General features: G+C 47.5%; 1 protein-coding gene across 2 annotated transcripts in view; it reads left to right on the top strand.

The window, feature by feature from the left end:
- CLASP1 (cytoplasmic linker associated protein 1) overlaps positions 1-23,160 on the top strand; it is a 270,250-nt gene that overhangs the window by 230,779 nt on the left and 16,311 nt on the right. For both annotated transcript variants that reach the window (XM_070423157.1, XM_070423156.1), the window contains 2 exons: positions 4,079-4,269; positions 5,835-5,963. In XM_070423157.1, coding sequence (XP_070279258.1) covers positions 4,079-4,269; positions 5,835-5,963 — 320 coding nt within the window. The remainder of the gene's footprint in view (positions 1-4,078; positions 4,270-5,834; positions 5,964-23,160) is intronic.

The following is a 23,160-nucleotide window of genomic DNA, read 5'->3' as shown; positions in this document are numbered from 1 at the left end:
CATGTGCTTGGGCATGGAAAGCACAACAGTGAACAAAAGGACACACAGTCCCACCCTCCAGAGGCACACGGGTGACCTCAGGTGGCAGCTCTGAAAGCTGCAGTGAGGGAGGCTCAGAGTGCCACCAGGGAAGCCGTCACTCGGACCCAGGGCCCGAGGAGATCTGGAGAGGAGTTAGTGACGTGGAGGGCAAAGGCTCGGCAGTCCCAGCTCTGGGCTCAGCTTGTTGCCCGTGTAGCTGTGGGAGTCGGGTCTGGAACTGCTCCGGTGACTGCCCTGCAGCTGGGAGATGGGCTCCAGCATGCGCCGAGCACTCGCATTGCCTTGTTAGTCCACTGCTGCACTCATGCTTTACACACGACTTCCAGTGTGGACATAGCGCTCATGCTTTACACACGGCATCCAGTGTGGACATAGTGCTCATGCTTTACACACGGCATCCAGTGGACATAGTGCTCATGCTTTACACACGGCTTCCAGTGTGGACATAGCGCTCATGCTTTACACACGGCATCCAGTGTGGACATAGCGCTCATGCTTTACACACGGCATCCAGTGGACATAGCGCTCATGCTTTACACACGGCATCCAGTGGACATAGTGCTCATGCTTTACACACGGCTTCCAGTGTGGACATAGCGCTCATGCTTTACACACGGCATCCAGTGGACATAGTGCTCATGCTTTACACACGGCTTCCAGTGTGGACATAGCGCTCATGCTTTACACACGGCATCCAGTGTGGACATAGCGCTCATGCTTTACACACGGCATCCAGTGGACATAGTGCTCATGCTTTACACACAGCTTCCAGTGTGGACATAGCGCTCATGCTTTACACACGGCATCCAGTGGACATAGTGCTCATGCTTTACACACGGCATCCAGTGGACATAGTGCTCATGCTTTACACACGGCATCCAGTGGACATAGTGCTCATGCTTTACACACGGCATCCAGTGGACATAGTGCTCATGACTTACACACGGCATCCAGTGGACATAGTGCTCATGCTTTACACACGGCATCCAGTGGACATAGCGCTCATGCTTTATACACGGCATCCAGTGGACATAGCGCTCATGCTTTACACACGGCTTCCAGTGTGGACATAGCGCTCATGCTTTATACACGGCATCCAGTGGACATAGTGCTCATGCTTTACACACGGCATCCAGTGGACATAGCGCTCATGCTTTATACACGGCATCCAGTGGACATAGTGCTCATGCTTTACACACGGCATCCAGTGGACATAGCGCTCATGCTTTATACACGGCATCCAGTGGACATAGCGCTCATGCTTTATACACGGCATCCAGTGGACATAGTGCTCATGCTTTACACACGGCATCCAGTGGACATAGTGCTCATGCTTTACACACGGCATCCAGTGGACATAGCGCTCATGACTTACACACGGCTTCCAGTGTGGACATAGTGCTCATGCTTTACACACGGCATCCAGTGGACATAGCGCTCACACTTTACACACGGCATCCAGTGGACATAGTGCTCACGCTTTACACACGGCATCCAGTGGACATAGTGCTCATGCTTTACACACGGCATCCAGTGGACATAGTGCTCATGCTTTACACACGGCATCCAGTGGACATAGTGCTCATGACTTACACACGGCATCCAGTGGACATAGTGCTCATGCTTTACACACGGCATCCAGTGGACATAGCGCTCATGCTTTATACACGGCATCCAGTGGACATAGCGCTCATGCTTTACACACGGCTTCCAGTGTGGACATAGCGCTCATGCTTTATACACGGCATCCAGTGGACATAGTGCTCATGCTTTACACACGGCATCCAGTGGACATAGCGCTCATGCTTTATACACGGCATCCAGTGGACATAGTGCTCATGCTTTACACACGGCATCCAGTGGACATAGCGCTCATGCTTTATACACGGCATCCAGTGGACATAGCGCTCATGCTTTATACACGGCATCCAGTGGACATAGTGCTCATGCTTTACACACGGCATCCAGTGGACATAGTGCTCATGCTTTACACACGGCATCCAGTGGACATAGCGCTCATGACTTACACACGGCTTCCAGTGTGGACATAGTGCTCATGCTTTACACACGGCATCCAGTGGACATAGCGCTCACACTTTACACACGGCATCCAGTGGACATAGTGCTCACGCTTTATACACGGCATCCAGTGGACATAGTGGCAGTTGTTTCCATTCTGCAGATTAAGAAGCCGAGGTTCAGAAAGGTTGAGTTCCTTGCCCAAGTGTAGCATGTTCACTATGGAATAGAACTAGTCTGGCTTTTTCTGACTCTGTTAAGACCGTGTCCTTTACTCAGGAACAAGTGAGTAAGTATATTTCGGTGTGATGGTATTTTATTTGGAACTTAATTTGTTTTCCACCTCATTGTCATGTTGACACATTTTGAGTTATTTCAGCTTAGTAATCATTTTAGCTGTCTGCATGACAGAGGAACTGCCTGCACTAAAGCCGACCCAACTTAGTAGTCAGTTTTTTAAAAGCATACATATATACTTCTTAGGGCCCGGGCGGCGGGGGCAGGTGTGGGGGGAGTGCCAGCGTGGAGAAGTCCAGCCGGTGAAAGCATAGTCCTGGCTGTTCAGAGCTCACTGCTGGCAGCTGCAGCGTGCGCCCCAGGCGTCTGCTCCCTGGCAGAGGCCGGTTAGTGTTGGTCTGACTGCCCTTTGTGGGCCACTGGCCTGTGGCCTTTCATTGCTCATAGACTTGGTGCTTCATTTCACTTACCACTGTGGGTCTTATTGAAGATGGAATGGAGATTAGGATGTTGGTTGTTATTTATTCAGCAACTGGATAATAAAAGATTTGAAGAAAAAGGTGGGGAGAGCAGGGGGAAATGATAGAGTTCTTTCACATTTCAGACTTTCTTCTGTGTTTGTTCCCCAATTTTGGAATCTAAAGAAATGTGCACATGCAAATTAAGTAGTTTCTGCCCTAGCTGGTTTGGATAGACTGTCAGCCTGAGGACTGAAGGGTCCTGGGTTCGATTCCACTCAAGGGCACATACCTGCGTTGCGGGCCCGATCCCCAGCAGGGGGTGTGCAAGAGGCAGCTGATCAATGATTCTCTTTCATCATTGATGTTTCTATCTCTCTCTCCCTCTCCCTTCCTCTCTGAAATCAATAAAAATATATCTTTTTTAAAAAACGTAGTTCCGATGATTTTTCTGACTTGTTTCTTTACGCTTTCTACTTAAAGTGAATTCAGAGTGGAGATCTCTTAAAAGAACATGCAGAGAAGGGATATGCTCTTCTGCCATATGGTTCAAGTCCTTGCAAGTCATTCACTAGAGGTCTTGGGAAGTTTGACAGTCGACCTTGGCTGGTGTCTGTTTCCTGTGCTAGTTCCTAACCTCTGGACACTCCGAGGCGGGTGGGTGTTGATGGGAGGGAACTGTGAGGAGTGCCTTGAGGAAAGCGTGCTCTGGTGGAGGGGATGCTAGTAAGCGGGCTCCGTGGCAGGGACTGACGCAGGACTGTCGCAGTGGAGATGGAATTAGGATGGGCTTTGCGAGGGCTTCTTTTCTATGTGAACCGATGAAAGAAATGGCAGTTTCTCCTCTTTGTCTGAGTGGGAAGGTGGTAAGGCAGGGTAGAGACATTGAGTATTGGTGCTCGATACCTATTCTCCCACCTTTGTTTGGGTTTTTTAAATATATTTTTGTTGATTTCAGAAAGGAAGGGAGAGAGAGAGAGAAACATCAGTGATGAGAAAATCATTCATCAGCTGCCTCCTGCACACCGCCCCCTAGCGATCGAGCCCACAACCTGGCATGTGCCCTGATTGGGAATCAAACTGTGACCTCCTGGACCATAGGTCGATGCTCAACCATTGAGCCACGCTGGCTGGACCCACCTCTGTTTTGACAGTTAGTTTGGTGGATGACCTGCTGCAGGTGTAGAGTGAGGCTTGGGCCGCAGGTCAGCATGGAGGGGGTGATGGGAAGAGACCGGAGGGCAGAGGAGGGCGGCTGCGTCGCTGAGGCAGCACCTGCAGCCGGCGTCCCTCATGCGGTAACGTCTGTGTTGTCTCACAAGTGCCCATTGACCATTCGGACTTGGTGGCGGACCTTCTGAAAGAGCTGTCCAACCACAACGAGCGCGTGGAGGAGCGGAAGGGCGCCCTGCTGGAGCTGCTCAAGGTCACCCGGGAGGACAGCCTGGGCGTCTGGGAGGAGCACTTCAAGACCATCCTGCTCCTGCTCCTGGAGACCCTTGGAGACAAAGACGTGAGAGCTGTTCTTCTGCATTCCCTTCCGGGGGTGGAGGGGGCTGCTCTTGTGGGGTGGCTCAGCTCTCCTTTCCTACTGGGCTCCCTGTTTAGATCAAAGCACGCCTGAACTGGCCTCGGAGCCCAGGGAGCAAGCCCCACCCAGAGCACATTCACGTCGGTGAGGGGACTTGTTCCTGCATCAGTCACTTTACACAAAATTTCTTAAAACTCTGTTAGCTTAAAATGTCGTTTGTAACTGAGCTTTTTTCCTTGTGACTTTTATTTTTGTTTCATGTTTCATTGTGAAACAGAGAAGTTCCTTTTTAAAGACCCTACGAAATGCTGCATTCCAGCACATTCTGTCTCCGTTCACCCGTGCGTGCGTCAGGGCCGCGCACCAGGCTCAGGAACCGGGGTGGTTAGCATCGTCTATTATTTTCTGTTGTTAATTTTAAAGTAAAGGCCCTCTTCACGCTGTGACATCTGAATGTGACACACTAGGCATTTGCTGTGTAATCTTAGAGGTGGGAAGAATCCAGAGTCCTGCCTTCCTGCCCCGTGCAGCTGGTCCGTCCACAGAGACGGGAGTAAATGGAGGGATTGCCAAGTAAGCCGTGTCCCTCGCGCAGGGCTCTGTGTCCGCAGCAGGAACAGCAATCGCCTGAACGTGGGGAAGAGCTCCAGGGCAGGCCCGGGCTGAAATCTGACACAGCCCACGGGAAAGGCCATGCCCGGGCTCATGCTGACGGTGGTGGGAATGGGAGACAGGGGAGCAGGAGGCTGGGAGTGTCGCGCTGACTTGGATTGCTTTCTGCTGCTTAGGATTAGTGGTTTGGTCTAGAACAGGCGGAGGGAGGCTAGAAGAATGGTGATGAAAGATCGGTATCAACTTTTCTTAAAACAAAGCATTGGTTTCTGAAGCCCTTCTCCTGGGTTGGGCTTTGAGGTCGGGAGATAGAGCGATGTCATGTAGAGGCAGCAGAACGGGGTAGAGGGTGAATTGCACAGGTGAGTGACAAAGAATCAGGATGTACTTTTTGGCTGTGTTTGGTGTAAACTCCATTCTCTTTTATTGAGATTAGGAGTCTGTTTGGAATGGCTTTCCTCCAGACACATGACCCGGGCCTCAAGGTCCTCAAGCACCTCGAGGCTGGTACAGTCCCCTCCCCCGTGGCCTCATCACGCAGCAGGTCGGGAGAATGACAGGTCTCAGCTGCCCTGGAGAACTCACAGTCTTACAGGCCATGCGTCCCGGTGTCCAGGCGCGTTTACCTGTCCTCCGGGCATTTGACACGGGGTGGTCTGCATCTCTGAGCCTCAGGAAGTTCCCGTCCCCCAGAGCTCCATTGTCCTCATTTGGCTCATTGAAGAAACCTTTTTCATGTCCCTCTTAGGTGTGGGCAGGGTGCTGGGAATGCCACCAGGGGCACGGGCTGCTCATGGAGCTGGCCATCCGAGAGCCCGGCAGGTCAGCAGAGTAACCGTGTCCAGGCGTCTGCGGACACTCGGTGCCCTGGACCCTGCTGCCGGGTGTGTGCGTGGGTGCAGGCTGCTGACCTCTTCCTTCCTCCTGTTCCCCAGCATTCCATTCGTGCGCTGGCGCTGAGAGTTTTGCGGGAGATTCTGAGAAACCAGCCAGCAAGATTCAAAAACTACGCTGAGCTGACGATCATGAAGACTCTGGAAGCCCACAAAGACTCCCACAAGGAGGTGAGCCGCCCGAACCGGGAATGCGGAAACAAGTCCGGGCGCGGTGGGCTGTGTGGGGAGAGAGGACTGTCAGTCACTGCACAGCTTCCAAAACGGAGTCCTCCCCTGAGCGCAGGCCGAGCCGCTCCCAGGGGTGAGCCAGAGCTGCGTGGTGGCCGCGGGCAGTGCCGTGCGAGGGCTGGTGCCACGTGGTGGGTTCCTGACTCCCTTTCCACGTGCACAGTGGGCTCGGCCTGATCCTGGGGTTCCCACATCTGCGGTTCCTATTGGTTTGGTCCAAAGGACGGGTCTTCCATTTCTTCCTGGCGTTGGGCATCATGCCGGCTGATGTTGGAGAGCGAGATCAGCTCTGAAGATGCAGGCATCCTAGGACAAGTCGCGACAAGGCCTCGCTGCAGAACCCCGGAGAACTTACTTCACGAACTCTGAGCCTCAGTTTCCTTATGTGTAAAGTAGAGATGGGTACCACTAAGTTTCTCATGAGAATTCAGTGAGACGACCAGTGACGGTTCCTGGCCAGTGCTTGGCGCCGGCGGGTACTGCGCTGTGTGGGTCTCCCTTCCCTTGTCCCCTGGCATGGCTCCTCTGGCTGTGCCACGCCTCGTCCACTAGCTCCCGAATGTCGGCCAGGCTAGCAAACAGCGCCTGCGGTTCCTGGCACCTCAGGTGCCGTTGGAGAGCAGCGGATGTGTGTCTGCCCCGCTCATGTACTGCAGACAGGCACGCAGTAAATCCTCGTCCACTTGCTTACCTAGTTGTTCCAGCCCATGGATCACCAGTCCTTTCTAGAGGTCTACAGAGGCTGGGGAAGTGGGTGGAGCATCCTAAGTAAAAATGATTTCAATAACACTGTTCCAGTAAAAGCCATTGTGGAAAATGAACCAGATATTTAGAACTTTAGGAACCTTTATACTGCAGACGATGGGTTTGACCCCCGCAGCGAAAGACATAACCACTTGCTCATTTCAGTCTCTTGGCTCACATGTGACTATTTCATGGGTGTACTGTGGATTAAAGGAATTATGATTAGAGCAATTCTTATATCAACAAAAAGCACCAGACCCTAAATCAGTGGTTCTCAACCTTCCTAATACCGAGACCCTTTCATACAGTTCCTCATGTTGTGGTGACCCCCAACCATAAAATTATTTTCGTTGCTACTTCATAACTGTAATTTTGCTACTGTTATGAATCGTAATGTAAATATCTGATATTCAGGATGTATTTTCATTGTTACAAATTGAACATAATTAAAGCATAGTGATTAATCACAAAAACAATATGTAATTATATATGTGTTTTCCGATGGTCTTAGGTGACCCCTGTGAAAGGGTTGTTCAAGCCCCAAAGGGGTCGCGACCCACAGGTTGAGAACCGCTGCCCTAAATCATGCTTTTCCTCTGCTCAGCAGTTACATGACTACCAGACAGTAACCTGTCTGACCTCCTTAAATCCCACCATGATTACAGGCTCAGCAAGGGTGGGGGTCCTCATGCTCTGTGTAGGCACCTCCCCATCTCATAGTCCTAGCATAACAACTACAGGAGTGACGCATGTGTTGGTTTGTTTTTTCTGTGTTTTCTTCCCCAAGAAAAACAGTTTTAAATACAATGTTACATGCAATACACATTAATATTTCAAGAAAAAAAGATTTTAAATATAATATTACCAAAACTGTACTAACAGTATAATATCACAAAAGTTGTAGGAAATCTTAAAAATCTCCAAATAACAATATTCTAAAATATTTTTTTTCCTAGTTTGGCTCATCAATTTATGTTGTTCATTATATTCCACAAATGAGTGAGATCATGTGATATTTATCCTTTTTCAACTGGTTTATTTTGCTTAGCACAATGCTCTCCAGGTCCATCCATGCTGTTGCAAATGGTAAGAATTCCTTCTTTTTTATAGCAGCATAGTATTCCATTGTGTAAATATACCAGTTTTTTAATCCACTCATCTGTTGATGGGCACTTAGGCTGTTTCCAAATCTTAGCTATTGTAAATTGTGCTGCTATGAACATAGGGATGCATATATCCTTTCTGATTGGTGTTTCTAGTTTCTTGGGATATATTCCTAGAAGTGGGATCACTAGGTCAAATGGGAGTTCCATTTTTAATTTTTTTGAGGAAATTCCATACTGTTCTCCACAGTGGCTGCTCCAGTCTGCATTCCCACCAGCAGTGCATGAGTGTTCCTTTTTCTCCACATCCTCTCCAGCACTTGTTGTTTGTTGATTTGTTGATGATAGCCAGGTGTGACATGGTACCTCACTGTTATTTTGATTTGCATCTCTCGGATGATTAGTGACTTTGAGCATATTTTCATATGTCTCTTGGCCTTCTGTATGTCCTCTTTAGAAAAGTGTTTATTTAGGTCCATTGCCCATTTTTTGATTGGTTGTTTATCTTCTTTTTGTTAAATTGTATGAGTTCCCTGTAAATGTTGAGATTAAACTTTTATTGGAGATAACATTGGCAAATATGTTCTCCCATGCAGTGGGCTTTCTTGTTGTTGTGTTGATGATTTCTTTTGCTGTGCAGCAGCTTTTTATTTTGATGTAGTCCCATTTGTTTATTTTCTCCTTAGTTTCCATTGCCCTAGAGCTGTATCGGTGAAGATAATGCTACGACATATGTCTGATATTTTGCTGCCTATGGATTCTTCTAAGATTTTTATGGTTTCCCATTTTACATTTAAGTCCTTTAGCCATTTTGAGTTTGTTTTTGTGTATGGTGTGAGTTAGTGATCTAGTTTCATTTTTGTGTGTGTATATGTCCAATTTTCCCAACACTCTTTATTGAAAACTATCTTGACTCCATTGTATGCGCTTGTCTTCTTTGTCAAATATTAATTGAGCATAATGGCTTGGGTCAACTTCTGGGTTCTCTGTTCTGTTCCATTGGTCTATATGTCTGTTCCTGTGCCAGTACCAGGCAGTTTTGAGAACCGTGGCTTGGTAATATAACTTGATAACTGGTATTGTGATTCCTCCAACTTTGTTCTTTCTCAGGATTTCTGCAGCTATTCAGGGTCTTTTTTTATTTCATTTGAATTTTTGGAGAGTTCGTTCTAGGCCTGTGAAATATGTTATTGGTATTTTAATAGGGAGTGCATTGAATCTATAAATTGCTTTGGGTAGTATGGACATTTTAATGATGTTGATTCTTCCAATCCATGAACACGGTATATTCTCCTATTTGTTTATGTCTTCCTCTATCTCTTTTTTCAACGTCCTGTAGTTTTCTGAGTACAGGTCTTTCACCTCCTTAGTTAAGTTTATTTCTAGGTGTCTTACTTTTTTTGATGCAATAGTAAATGGGATTGTTAGTTCATAGTATTTTCTTACCATCTTTATTTCTGTGGTGTCCATGGTTACTCCTCCACTTTTGTTTCTGATCTTATTTATTTGGGTCCTCCTTCCTTGTTTCTTGATGAGTCTGGCTAACGGTTCATCAGTCTTGTTTATCTTTTCAAAGAACCAGCTCTTGGTTTCATTGATTTTTTTTTTTTGGATTTTTTTTTTTTTTTAGTCTCTATGTTATTTATTTCTACTCTAATCTTTATTATTTCCTTCCTTCTGCTTACTCTGGGCTTTTGTTGTTCTCTTTCTAGTTCTTTAAGTTGTAGGGCTAAATAGTTTATTGCTGATTTTTCTTGTTTTTTGAGGTATACCTGTAGTGCTATGAACTTCCCTCTCAGGACTGCTTTTGCTGTGTCCCAGAGATTTTAGGCTGTTGTATATTCATTTTCATTTGTTTCCAGGAAGTTTTTTATTTCTTTCTTGATCTTTTTGGTAACCTGTTCATTATTTAATAACATACTATTTAGCCTCCATGTGTTTGAATGTTTTTGGGTGTTTTTACTTTAGTTGATTTCTAATTTCATTCCACTGTGATCTGAGAGGATGCTTGATATGATTTAAATCTTCTTGAACTTGTAGAGACTTGTTTTGTGTCCTAACATGTGGTCTATCTTTGTGAATGACCCATGTGCACTTGAGAAGAATGTGTATTCTGCATTGGGGTGAAATGTTCTGTAAATGTCAATTAAATCCATCAGATCCAGTGTGTCCTTTAGAGTCTCTGTTTCCTTGTTAAGTTTTTGTCTGGAAGTTCTGTCCAGTGAAGTCATTGGTTTGTTAAAGTCCCTTACTATGACTGTATTGTTGTCGATCTCTCCATTAAAATCCTCTAGAAGATTTTTTATATATTTAGGTGCTCCTATGTTGGGTGCATATATGTTTACCAGGGTTATATCTTCTTGTTTGATTGATCCCTTTAGTATTATATAGTGACCTTTGTTGTCTCTTGTGCTAGCCTTCATTTTACTACTACATATTGCTACTCCAGCTTTTTTTTTCTTTTCCATTTGCATGGAAAAATTTTTTCCATCCTTTCACTCTCATCCTATGTGTGTCTTTTGTTTTGAGGTGGTCTCATGTAGACAGCATATAGTTGGGTCATGTTTTTGTATCCATTCTGCTACCCTATGCTTTTTGACTGGAGCATTTAGTCCATTTACATTTAGGTTATTATTGATAGGTACTTATTTATTGCCATTTTAATTCTGTATGCCTAGTTTTCTCTTACCATTTCTTCTCGTTACAGCAGTCTCTTTAGCATTTCTTGTAATGTTGGCTTGGTGGTGATGTACTCCTTTAGCCCTTTTTTGTCTGGGAAGCTCTTTATTTGACTGTCTATTTTGAATGATAGCCTTGCTGGATATAGTAACCTTGGTCTCAGATCCTTGCTTTCCATTACCTTGAGTACTTCATGCCATTCCCTTCTGGCCTGTAGAGTTTCTGATGAGAAATCAGGTGTCAATCTTATGGGAACTCCTTTGTAGGTAAGAGTTTTGTTTTCTCTTTCTGCCTTTAAGATTCTCTCTTTGTCTTTAATTTTTGGCATTTTAATTATGATGTGTCTGGGCGTGAGCCTGTTTGGGTTCTTCTTGTTTGTGGTTCTCTGTGCCTCCTGAACTTGTGTGACTTATTCCTTTACCAGGTTAGGGAAGTTTTCTGCCATTATTTATTCAAACACCTTCTCTCAGCCTTTCTCCCTTTCTGCCTCTTCTGGCACACCTGCTATTCTAATATTGTTATGTTTCACATTGTCTCACAGCTCCCTTAAGCTGTCCTCCTATTTCTTAATTGTTTTTTTCTTTTTAGTTTTCTGATTGAGTGATATTTTCAAGTCTGTCTTCTAATTCACTGATTCGATTCTCAGCTTCTCCTAATCTGCTGTGTGTTCTTTCCAATATGTTCTTTATTTGTGTATGTCATTCTTTATCTCAGACCATTCTTTTTTCATTGTTACTGTATCTTTTTCATGCTGTTAAGCATCTTTACCACCATTACTCTGAACTCTGTTTCAGATAAATTTCTTTTTTTTTATTAAATCTTTATTGTTCAGATTATTACATTGGTTCCTCTTTTTCCCCCCCACAACTCCCCTCCACCCAGTTCCCATCTCACCCTCCGCCCTCACTCCCCACCCACTGTCCTCATTCATAGGTGCGCGATTTTTGTCCAGTCTCTTCCCGCATCCCCCATACCTCTTTCCCCCCCAAGAATAGTCAGTCCATTCCCTTTCTATGCCCCTGATTCTATTATAATCACCAGTTCATTCTGTTCATCAGATTATTTATTCCCTTGATTTTTAGATTCACTTGTTGATAGATGTGTATTTGTTGTTCATAATTTGTATCTTTACCTTTTCCTTCTTCTTGCTCTTCTTAAAGGATACCTTTCAGCATTTCATATAATACTGGTTTGGTGGTGATGAACTCCTTTAGCTTTTCCTTATCTGTGAAGCTCTTTATCTGACCTTCAATTCTGAATGATAGCTTTGCTGGATAAAGTAATCTTGGTTGTAGGTTCTTGGCATTCATCACTTTGAATATTTCTTGCCACTCCCTTCTGGCCTGCAAAGTTTCTGTTGAGAAATCAGCTGACAGTTGTATGGATACTCCCTTGTAGGTAACTAACTGTTTTTCTCTTGCTGCTTTTAAGATTCTCTCTTTGTCTTTTGCTCTTGGCATTTTATTTATGATGTGTCTTGGTGTGACACATCTTTGGATTCCTTTTGTTTGGGGTTCTCTGCGCTTCCTGGACTTGTAAGTCTATTTCTTTCACCAGGTAGGGGAAGTTTTCTGTCATTATTTCTTCAAATAGGTTTTCAATATCTTGCTTTCTCTCTTCTTCTGGCATCCCTATAATTCAGATGTTGGTACGCTTGAAGCTGTCCCAGAGGCTCCTTACACTATCTTCATATTTTTGGATTCTTTTTTCATTTTGCTTTTCCAGTTGGGTGTTTTTTGCTTCTTCGTATTTCAAATCTTTGACTTGATTCTTGCGATCCTCTGGTCTGCTGTTGGGAGTCTGTATAGTATTCTTTATTTCAGTCAGTGTATGCTTAATTTCTAGTTGGTCCTTTATCACAACATCAAGGGTCTCACTAGATTTCTTGAGGATCTCACTACATTTATCGGCGGTCTTACCAGTCTTTTCGAGGGTCTTACTAAATTTATCGGTGGCTTCTAGACAGTTCTTGAAAAACCTTAAAAGTGTGGTTTTGAACTCTATATCCAGCAGTTTTCTTTCCTCCATTTCTGTCATTTGTGTCCTGTTTCTTTGTCTCCGCATTTTTTATGCTTCCTTGTGTTGATATAGTGGTTTTCTGTGCTAAGTGTCCTCTAGGGCCCAGTGGTTCAGCCTCCCCAATTACCTGAGGAGGACAATCTTGGTGCACCCCCTTGTGGTCTTTGTGCACAGTCTTGTTGTAGTTAAACTTTGATTGTTGTAGGTAACACTGGGAGGGATTTGACCTCCAGGCCAGTTGGCTGTGAGAATCAGCTGTGTCTGCAGTGGGAGAACTTCTGTCCTGGATCTCTAGGGAGGTGCTAATCTAGCCTCTGCCTGAGGCTATCCAGCAAATGCCTCCGTGCAAGGCTTGGGCAGGGCGGGTCCCAGGGGATCAACAGGGCGGGCGGAGCGAGCAGTTATGGCTGCTTTCAGTCCTGCCTTCAGAGGCCCCGCTTCTCAGTGTCCCAGCAATTGCTGCAAGTACCTCGGAGAGAAAGCTGCCCTCGAGTTCCGACCGATGTCAGACAGTCCCGCTTCTCCCGTATGAGTCTGGGTCCCCAGAGACTTGCCCGGAACTGGAGCTCAGAGCCTGAGACTCCCTCCCGATTGAAAACTACAACCGCGCCCTCAGCTGCCAGCCCGCATGCACCTCCGCACCTTAGTATTTTACTTCCGCACCACACCTCCTCTGAGTCTCGGTATGCTTTTCTCTTTCCTTCTAGTTGTAGAATTTCCACTCAGCCAGCCTTCCTGTGGTTCTGGGTGATGTCCATTCCGTCTTTTAGTTGTATTTTTGAAGTGGTTGTGCGAGGCAGCAAACTCCGGTGTTTACCTATGCCGCCATCTTGGTTTTTCCCCCATATAAATTTCTTATCTCTGCTTCATTTATCTCTTCTTCTGGACAATTCTCTAGTTCTTTCATTTGGGGGTTGTTTCTTTGTCTCCTCATTTTGGCTTTCTGTTTGGCTTTGTGACTATGTATTGGGTAGATCCTCCTACACCTCTCAATCTCTAGTGCAGACAGTGTTAAAGGCTGTTTCTGACTAATTAGATCAGGCAAAGACTCAAAGCCCCCAGAGACTGCCTCTGCCTACAGACTAGTACAGTGGTTCTCAACCTTCCTAATGCTGTGACCCTTTAATATAGTTCCTCATGTTGTGGTGACCCCCAACCATAAAATTATTTTCGTTGCTACTTCATAACTGTAATTTTGCTACTGTAAACAATATGTAATTATATATGTGTTTTCCAATGGTCTTAGGCGACCCCTGTGAAAGGGTCATTCGACCCCCAAGGGGGTCACAAGCCACAGGTTGAGAACTGCTGGACTAATAGGATTCCAACTTTAAATCTGTCTCCTGCCCCCCCCCCAATCTCCTCTGGTGTGCGGAGAGTTTTTTCAACAGGGTGGGGTGGTTGCTACTGCCTGGAGGCTAATTGTTATTTTTAATCTCTTAAGTGGCCTCAGGGCAAGGTTCTTTTCAAGAGGATGTGTCAACTGTCTTCCCCCCAGGCAAGGCAGATGTCTATGTGGGAAAGATGTCCTCTGCTATGTGAGGGAATAACTCAGCCCAGGAAACAAAGTGTCTGCCTTCTGAGCTCCATCTCCCGAGTCCCCAGTCCTGGCTTCTGCCCTCATAGCTCCAGTCCACTTCACCCTCCCTCTGCCAGAGCGCAAGGTGGGTGGCTCCACAGGGAATTTTGTGCATGGGCCCTTTAAGAGGATGTCTGAATTTTCAGCTGTTACTCTCTGGCAGACAGCACCCACTGCTTTTCACAGCCAGATGTTATGTGTGTACCTTCCTCAGTCCTAGTGTTCTCTGCTGGGGGGCCCAGCTCGGGGATTAGATCCCAGAGTTCTCAGTGGCAACCCCCACAGCTGAGATACCTCTCAGAACTCAGTTGCTGTCTGTGGGCGCCCGGCCAGCCCTTTGGTGCCTCCACCCCTCCTACCAGTCTCTATGTGGTCTCCACTTTCCGTCCTCGGGTGTCAGAGTTCTCTCCAGCAGTCTTCCGTTGATTATTCAGGAAGTTTTTCTGTATTTCAGTTGTAATTGCAGTTTGTTTCTGGGAGCATGTCTGTGCAGTATCCACTTACTCTGCCGCCACTTTTAATCTTCAGTGATGCTTGTGTTTGCACACCAGTAACTTAGGCTTTCGAAATCTTGCTTGATTGCGTGATGATGATAATCACTCATGTTTGAACAAAATACTTTAGACTTAAATAACTCATTTTAAAAATGTGAGGACCAGCCCTGGTCGGGTGGGTCGGTTGATTGGAGCATTGTCCCATACACCAAAAGGTTGCAGGTTCGATTTCTGGTCAGGACACGTGCCTCCATTGCAGGTTCAATCCCCAGTTGGGGTGTGTATGGGAAGCAACTGATCAATGTTTCTCTCTCTAAAATAAATAAACATAGCCTTGGGTGAGGATTTTTTTTTAAATCTGAGGACCAGATGAACTAATATAGTCAACAAAATTATTCCCGGGTGAGGGAAGAGGGTCACAGGAGGTGCCGTAATGTGCCAGCTAATGCATGGCGACTCCTGGCAGAACCAAGATACAAACCAGGTATGTGTCTGTTTTAAGAGGCAACTGACTTGTGCTGACTTTTTTCCTCTTTTCCTGTTTTTTTTTTCTCTTTTTTTAGTACAATAGCTTCTTCTTAATGAGAATACATGAACAAAAAAAGCAAAATAAAATTGGTGTTCTTCTGCATATATGACATCAGGTGTTTCACTGGGGAGGACATTTGTAGAATGTGGCGTTGAGGTGAAACTGAGCCATCTGCAATGTGTGGCACTTGCTGGCTGCCCCTTTGAAAAGGTCCGTCTTTAAAGTGGGCATCCTGATCTTCAACTTTGAGACTGACTGGGCCCTCAGAAGTACAAGTAAACAGAATTAAGTAATCCATTTGCTGTGTACTGTTTTCTTGAGAGATCTCGCTATTTTTTCCCTGCAAAGTGAGAAATTTAGGAGAGAAGTTCTTAGGTGTGAAGTCCTTTAAATTGCCTCAGGGACAAAGGCAGGAAAACCTACTGTTCAAAGTCAATTTAGGGCCCTCAGTTGCCTTGAAATTCCTACAGCCCAAGGGTGTCCGCACCTGTCGCTGATGCTGCTGGCAGCCTCCCCCATGCACTGCCCTCTGTAAACAGTGAAAAGTGTGGCTCTCGCTTTGCCAGAAGCTCCTAACTTGGGCACCTATATATGTAGGTTTTTGTTTTTGTTTTTCTTTTCCTTTTCCTTCACAATTCTTCTAGTCTTGCTCTTATTTTAACCAATCTGTCTCTGTTCCTTGTTTTTGTTTTTTAGGGCAAAATAATTTGTGTTGTGGCCATCGTCCTGGCATATGATCCTGCACACAGTATTACTCTGGTCATACTTTCTCATCATTGCAGACACTTATTCAGACATTATTTGGACATTTATTGAAAAGGATCTAAGTGTCTCTAGACCCAGTTATTACACCAGCCAGGGAGGCAGAGTCTGCGTTCCTGTCTAACCAGTACTTTAGAGTGTGCCATCCCGGGGCTTCCCTCTCTTGAGGTTTGGATTCCTAGACAGGACCCGGGTTTCGGCGGGTGGTGAAGAGCACTAGGCCGAGAGGCTGGCACAGGGCACACCTCGCACCCATGTCTTCCCTTGCCCGCTGCGGTGGTGGCCACGCCATGGTGCACACTGGTATTCCGTCTGTGGGACTGTAGCAGTGAAGGGCAACTTTTTGAAATGCTGTTTCTATAAATTGACATTATTATAAAAGCCTATAGAAGATGAATGAGGCAAGGCTGGTATAAGGTGGTGTGTCATCTTAGGAGCTATGGTCTGTTTTCTTGGAGTCTTTTAAAAGGAGTTGTGCATGCAAACCTGTTTTTTAAATATTGAAAATGTACCAGGCATGGAGGCTACCTCAGGCATCTGCATCCTGAGCTGACACATTCCACAGTAGCCAAGACAGAGGGTTGCGATGCCAGTTTCAAGTTTTTATTTTAAAGGGTAGTGCTTGCCAGCTTCGGCATGTTTTCATGTTTCCTAGTTGAATAAGTAAATCTCTCTCATTCTCCATGTCCTCGTTTTTTACCTTCTCAGTAAATAAAACATGCTCTAGCACAGCCGTGGGCAAACTACGGCCCACGGGCCGGATCCAGCCCGTTTGAAATGAATAAAACAAAAAAAAAAGACCGTACCCTTTTATGTAATGATGTTTACTTTGAATTTATATTAGTTCACACAAACACTCCATCCATGCTTTTGTTCCGGCCCTCCGGTCCAGTTTAAGAACCCACTGTGGCCCTCCAGTCAAAAAGTTTGCCCACCCCTGCTCTAGCATCTCAGGGCCCCTTAGTGAAGTTACTATGGTTACAGTAGTGTTAGCTTTTAGCAAACACTTTGAAAGGGCTAAGGCTTTTGACAGTGGCCTTTTAAAAGCTCAAGCCATTTTCTGTTTTGAAAGAAAACTACTAACTCTTTCCATCTCAGTTTGTCATCTGTTTGTGGGGAGGTGTACAGAGTCTCACCTTCCTTGATTAAGAGGATTTCATAAGAGAACTCATGCAGTGAACGAGGTTCCGGGGTAGTGTGAGGTCTGAATGGAGGCAGGAAGCCTTGTTTTGGGTCTAGCCTCTGCACCTCCAGCTCCGCAGTTCATTCCCAGCTGCTCTGTGCGCCCACGTGAGCGTGAGCGCGAGCGTGACTGTGTGAGAAGGAAAGACAGTGACATGGAGATGTGCTTCCAGTGCCTGCTGCATGCAGATCGCTCCTAAGCTGCTGTCGGACAGCCCGTCCTCAGGAGGCTTGCTACGTGGTGAATAGTCGATGTGCTAATTACTCATCGTTTTATGCACATTAAGTATAAGGATGCTTGTTGCTCCCAGTCCTTGTGTCTTGCAAATAAACGTAAAAGAAGTACCCGCTCAGTTTCTTACAGATCATCTGTAATGGAGACGGCTTGGTCATTAGTACATTCTGATTACACTGGCCTGTCAGCAGAGGCAGCATCACCATCGCCTTACGTCCCGCGCTGACGTGTTGGCGCGTGATGTGTGGCGTGTGGGAGCGCAGCCCCAGGTGGTGTGGCTTGTGTGGGGACGTTCGAGTCTTATGTAAATATAAAGCAGCCACTGTTAAATTTCCAGGGGTTTTATTTTTAAGTTTTAAATAATTTCTAGTTAATGTAATGCTTTATGACTTAAGGAATTAAAACAAAAAACAAAGTTTGACCAATATTACTTTAAAAATGAAGGAGAACTTTCTGGGGACTAGGGCTTCTGCTTCACGCAGTCCTTTGGACAAACCCCAGAGCCGGAGAACAGGGTGGAGTGTCAGAAGGCAGCTTAGTGAGTGAGGTGCTGCTCCAAAGAGCAACGAAAACCACTGTCCAGCCGCGTCTTCAACACACCCTGTGCTGGGCGCGGCTCGGGCGCCCCTCGTGAAAGCAGTCACAGTCGGTCGGTCGGTCGGTCGGTCGGTCAGTCAGTCAGTGGCTCTGAGGACAGTGCAGGGCGTGAACTGGGAAACTACTTTATGTCTCCGACCGACCATGGTGTTGCTTCCCCGTTAGCCCAGGGGGCGGCTGGAGGAGTGCCGGTTCTCATCCAGCCTCCAGCTGATGGGACTGGCTGTTGAGGAACACACCTAAAACTTTATAGTTATGAACCTCCAGTTTTTCATGGCCCAATCCTGAGGTGTGGCCAGAAGCCCATTTCCTTTGTAAGTTAATACTTTCTAACGAAAAGATGAAACCAGAAACCTCTCTAGTCAGCCTCTTGGGGGTAAGGCATAGTAAGGCCCCACCTGAGAGGCCGCACTCACTGGAAAGCGGTAGACTGCGCCCGGAGTCTGCTTTTCCAAGCGAGGATGTGATGGCTGGTGGTAGAGACCATCTCATTCAGAGTCTGCCTCCTAAAATGTTCTGGGTGTGTGTCTCTAGGGGGAGTATAAACCAGTAGGGGTAGAAGAGAGGGTTTTGAAACTCAAAAATAATGTAGAAATTCTTCTGATTCTCCCCCTTATTTTACTGATGAGGGAACTGAGGCCTAGAAAGTAAAATAAATTTTCCCAAGATCACCAGACGACAGAACCAGGTCCCAACTCAGATCTCCACACTTTGAACTGGGAGCTTTGCTTTCCTCCCTCCTCCCACTGGACAGAGCTGGTGAAGTGAGGACTCATGTGCTGGGTCCAGGCTGTGTGGATGCTGCACCTCCTCCACTGGACGGAGCTGGTGAAGTGAGCACTCATGTGCGGGGTCCAGGCCGTGTAGACGCTGCACCTCCTCCACTGGACGGAGCTGGTGAAGTGAGGACTCGTGTGCGGGGTCCAGGCTGTGTGGACGCTGCACCTCCTCCACTGGACGGAGCTGGTGAAGTGAGGACTCATGTGCTGGGTCCAGGCTGTGTGGACGCTGCACCTCCTCCACTGGACGGAGCTGGTGAAGTGAGCACTCATGTGCGGGGTCCAGGCCGTGTAGACGCTGCACCTCCTCCACTGGACGGAGCTGGTGAAGTGAGGACTCGTGTGCGGGGTCCAGGCCGTGTAGACGCTGCACCTCCTCCACTGGACGGAGCTGGTGAAGTGAGGACTCGTGTGCGGGGTCCAGGCTGTGTGGACGCTGCACCTCCTCCACTGGACGGAGCTGGTGAAGTGAGGACTCGTGTGCGGGGTCCAGGCTGTGTGGACGCTGCACCTTAAACCCCAGAATTTTTAGCAGAGCCTCTCTTTTACCAAAAACATAATTTGCCTAAAACGCTTGTCAAGCCTTTTTTATAAGGTCTTTCCAGCTTTTCCTGGGAGGTGGCACCAACCTTTTCCCTGGCTCCCAAGTGATGCAGAGCTAAGCTGGGAGTAACCACTGGGAAGAGGACCTTGATTCTGGACGTTTGCTATCTATCTATCTATCTATATATTTATGTTTTTATTGAGCCTGTTATTCTGATGTGTCTGTGACAGGGCCAGATCAAACTTATTAAAACATGCAATTCAAATTTTGACAAGTTCTTTGCTCCAAAAGAAACCTTATCTTTAAGCAAACATTGTCTAGTATTCTGAGTAATGATCTCATTTTTTTAAAAAGTTAGATAAGGAAATTATGCTTTTCCTTGCTAGACAATATTATTTCACTAACTTTGAAAAGGAAGAATTTCTATGTTTCTAACCAGACTAGCAAAATCACCAGAATTGGAATAATTGTGATAGCTTCAAGGTGGATTATGATCCAAAAGTCTCTTTAGTCTGCTGTCTCTCATGCATACGCCCACCCCCCTTTCTAAATCCTTGCCTCCTCCTGACATCTAATCTACTAAACAGTCTGCCCTCCCTTCCTTCTGTTGCCCATGTTTGCTTTTGCTCTTCATGTGCTTACATTGCTAATCTTTGCTTCTTATGTTACATAGAACTCAGGGCAAAACCTAAAGTTCACCCTGACTGAAGCAGCTTGCCAAAGCCGGGGTTTGGCATGTGCGGCGAAGCCAGGAGCACCGACCTGCCTTGGCAGGAAGAGCTGTCCTGGGGTCCGACCACAGCGCGAGGGAGTGCCACCACGCCCACCTGGAGGAGCAGCGGCTGCATTCTGCTCTCGGGAATTCTAGAAGCCTCCCTGTGTTAGGTGCATGGGATCAGCTGCTTCGTGCTGTGGAGTTTTGTAGAAGGGAGGTCTCCTCTGGTTCGTGTGTGAGTTCCATAGATCTGAAGCCTTCCGTGTCCGCAGCAGCTCACCACACCTGATGACAGTGAGCAAGGAGAGCCTGGCGGGGAGGAGGAGCCTGCGGCAGGTCTCATGTGCACCTGGCCGCTGCTTCCTGCCTCTGTGCCCGGAGACTCCTGGGAGGCGCCCAGGGAGGGTTAGTTTGCTCCTGTTGTGACTGTTAGGGCCACTGCTGAGTCTGAATCCCAGTCTGTCCCTAAAGCCTACACCTTCCCACCCACGGCTGCTTCCCATCTTCTGTTGACTTGGAATCGAACAAGGGACTTCATTTTAGGCTGATGCTCTGTCCACTGAACCACACCAGCTAGGGCTCCTTACTGTTTTCCAACTTGGATTTATCTATGAAATCATTCAGAGTCTCCTGATCCTTTTGTTTTTTCCAAGTTTAAGAGCTAAGACCCACCGTTTCCTCAGTTTCCTTTCTGGCTAGCCTGTCAGGGTGCTTGTGCTTGTCCTAAGGTGATGTCCTAAGCCACCCAGCTCAGCAGGAAGAAGAGCACTAGCCGAGGAGGAAGAGCACTTCATCTCCGATCACGCACCGCATGATGGAGCTCTTCCAGGACATGCTGCCCTCTTAGACAGCATTGTAGGGGGAAGCTCACCTGAACGGAAGTCTTTGCCGAAGAACAGATCTGTGTCATCCTTTCCAGTATGTCACCTGGAAGGGGGCACTCTGGTGCAGGGCTTTCCTGAGGCTCATGTTGGTCATTGGTAGGCATCTTGCCTCCTCTTTTAATGGCTGGGCCACTCCTTAGCTGGAGCATGTGGATGCAGGTCAGCGAGGCATGCCGAGGGGCGACTGCCAGTTGTGAGTATTTACAACTACATGCACGAGGGGAAAGTTAGTTTGACAGACGTTTATAATGTCCCTGATGTACAGTGGACATGGCCTGTGCTGGACGTGCGGGAGAGCACAGTGGCTGAGGTGCGTGCTGGCCCTCCCGGAGCTGCTAGGCAGGTGGCAGAGACGCTGAGCAGATGTCTAGGTGCAGGGAGTGAGGTGGCAGAGACGCCCAGCGGATGTCTAGGTGCGGCATGCAGTGTGCACACAGAGCTTCCTGCAGTTCTGCTAAAGCGAGTGGGTCCTAGGGGTGGCTAGGCCTAGCCAGGTGAAGGGCAGACATGATCCACATTCAGGGAATGTACAGGGGCTAGACGTGGGCACTGAGGTTTGGCCGGCCGGGCCTGTGCAGGGCAGGCCCTCAGCTCGGCATCACCAGGGCACAGTGGGAAGTTCAGCTAGAAGGACCAGCCAAAGCCAGGCCTCATTGGCCCGCCATGCTGATTGAAGGGCGTCGACATGGTCACCAGGGTAGTGTGTTAGAGGGATTTTTGGAGTGGGCAGACCCACTCGATGTGGGCAGTAGCCAGGCAGGAGGCATCCTCTGGACAGCTCTGCACTCTGGCAGCCCCAGCTCCAGCTGGCCGCTGTGTCCCTTCAGCAAGGCCTGCTAGTACCTTCACGTGTTTCCTAGGGGTGGTCACTCGTATACTCTCTTCACCCAAGGAACAGTGACAGCAGGGCTTTTATTGGTTTGAGAGCGAGAGAGACATCGGTGTGCTGTTCTGCTTGTTTATGCAGTCATTGGTTGATTCTTGTATGTGCCTTGACTGGGATCAGACCTGCACTCTTGGGCTATCGGAACAATGTCCTAAGCTACCCAGCCAGGGTAGTCTGCATGTTTAAATCCTCCTTTTAGAGTTTTTAAAAATTGTGGCTCAGACCAATGAAGTTCCTCGCCAGAGGGTCGAGCGGAGGTTTGTGTGTGGTGCTGCTCTCTGAGGTTGAGAATGTGCCCACGCAAACCTGGACTCTGCCTTCGTGTGGGGTAAAGGGGTAAAGGTCATGTGCACACCAGGGCCAGACAGCACTCTACTTTGAGGCATCTGTGTAGGGAAAGCTGCACTCCGCAGGAGATTGAGTTGTCAAGAAAAACTCACCTCGGGTTTCTTTTAAATACTCTCATTTCCATGTGTCCGTAAACTAACGTGGCGCCCCGTGGATGTGACTCAGCTAATACTTGCTGACAGGGAAGCCCGCCCACTGATTTTGAGGTGCATGCAAGCCCGGTCTGCTGTGGCCAACTCACATCACTGGCTTGCTGTGCAGGAGAGAGGCAGGCGGAGCTGGCTCTGTAGGGCCGGGAGCCCTGGAGCTGGAAGAATTCCTGCAGAACACTGGAGCATCCTGCTACAGTCCTCCTGCTTCCCGTCCCTCACCACCCTTCTGCCCAGGCCTGGCCAACTGCAAGAAGCTCCTCAGGTAGCAGATTCCCACCATCTGGCCCCACCCGCTTCCCTGGCCTCGGCCGCCATTTCCTGGGCCTTTGCATCCTCGCTGCCCTCTGTATGGACCACCCCACCTGCCAGCACCCTGAGGGCAAGGCCGGGGCCCACTGTCTGCACCTCTGGTCTGAGCTCTGAGCTCTGAGCTAGCCCCTGACACACAGGACTGAATGGGTGCACACACTGAGCACAGCTGGAAGGCAGGGAGAAGGGTGGTGAGAAAAAAATTGCTGGGGCTGTGAAAATCTTTAGAATCGTATGAGCTTTTTGAGGGTCGGACATGACTCTTAAAATCACTTCTCCGCTGTGCTTCGCGGCCAAGCCTGACCTTTTACGTGTATAGGAAGCACAGACAAGTCTTGGATGCTCTTCACACCTGTGTCCTCACACGCACACAGTATTTGCCCTTGAACCCTGCTAACCTGGGTCTCCATTTGGCTCTTTAAGGGATTAATGCATAATCCTAGGTGTATGCTTTGTGTCCATGAGCATGCTGACCAGGTGATGGTGGGGTGAGCGGGTGATCTTATTTAAGGAGACACTTGCCCTTTAGTCATGCCTGAAGGAGATATCTGGTCCTCTCAGGGAAAGCCCAAAGGGTCCCCAACAAGAAAGAAATGT

The sequence above is a fragment of the Myotis yumanensis genome, unplaced genomic scaffold (genome assembly GCF_028538775.1).
Source record: "Myotis yumanensis isolate MYYU_CA2020_CCGP unplaced genomic scaffold, mMyoYum1.0.hap1 SCAF_8, whole genome shotgun sequence".
NCBI lineage: Eukaryota > Metazoa > Chordata > Mammalia > Chiroptera > Vespertilionidae > Myotis > Myotis yumanensis.
This window is presented reverse-complemented; position numbering and strand designations above follow the sequence as displayed.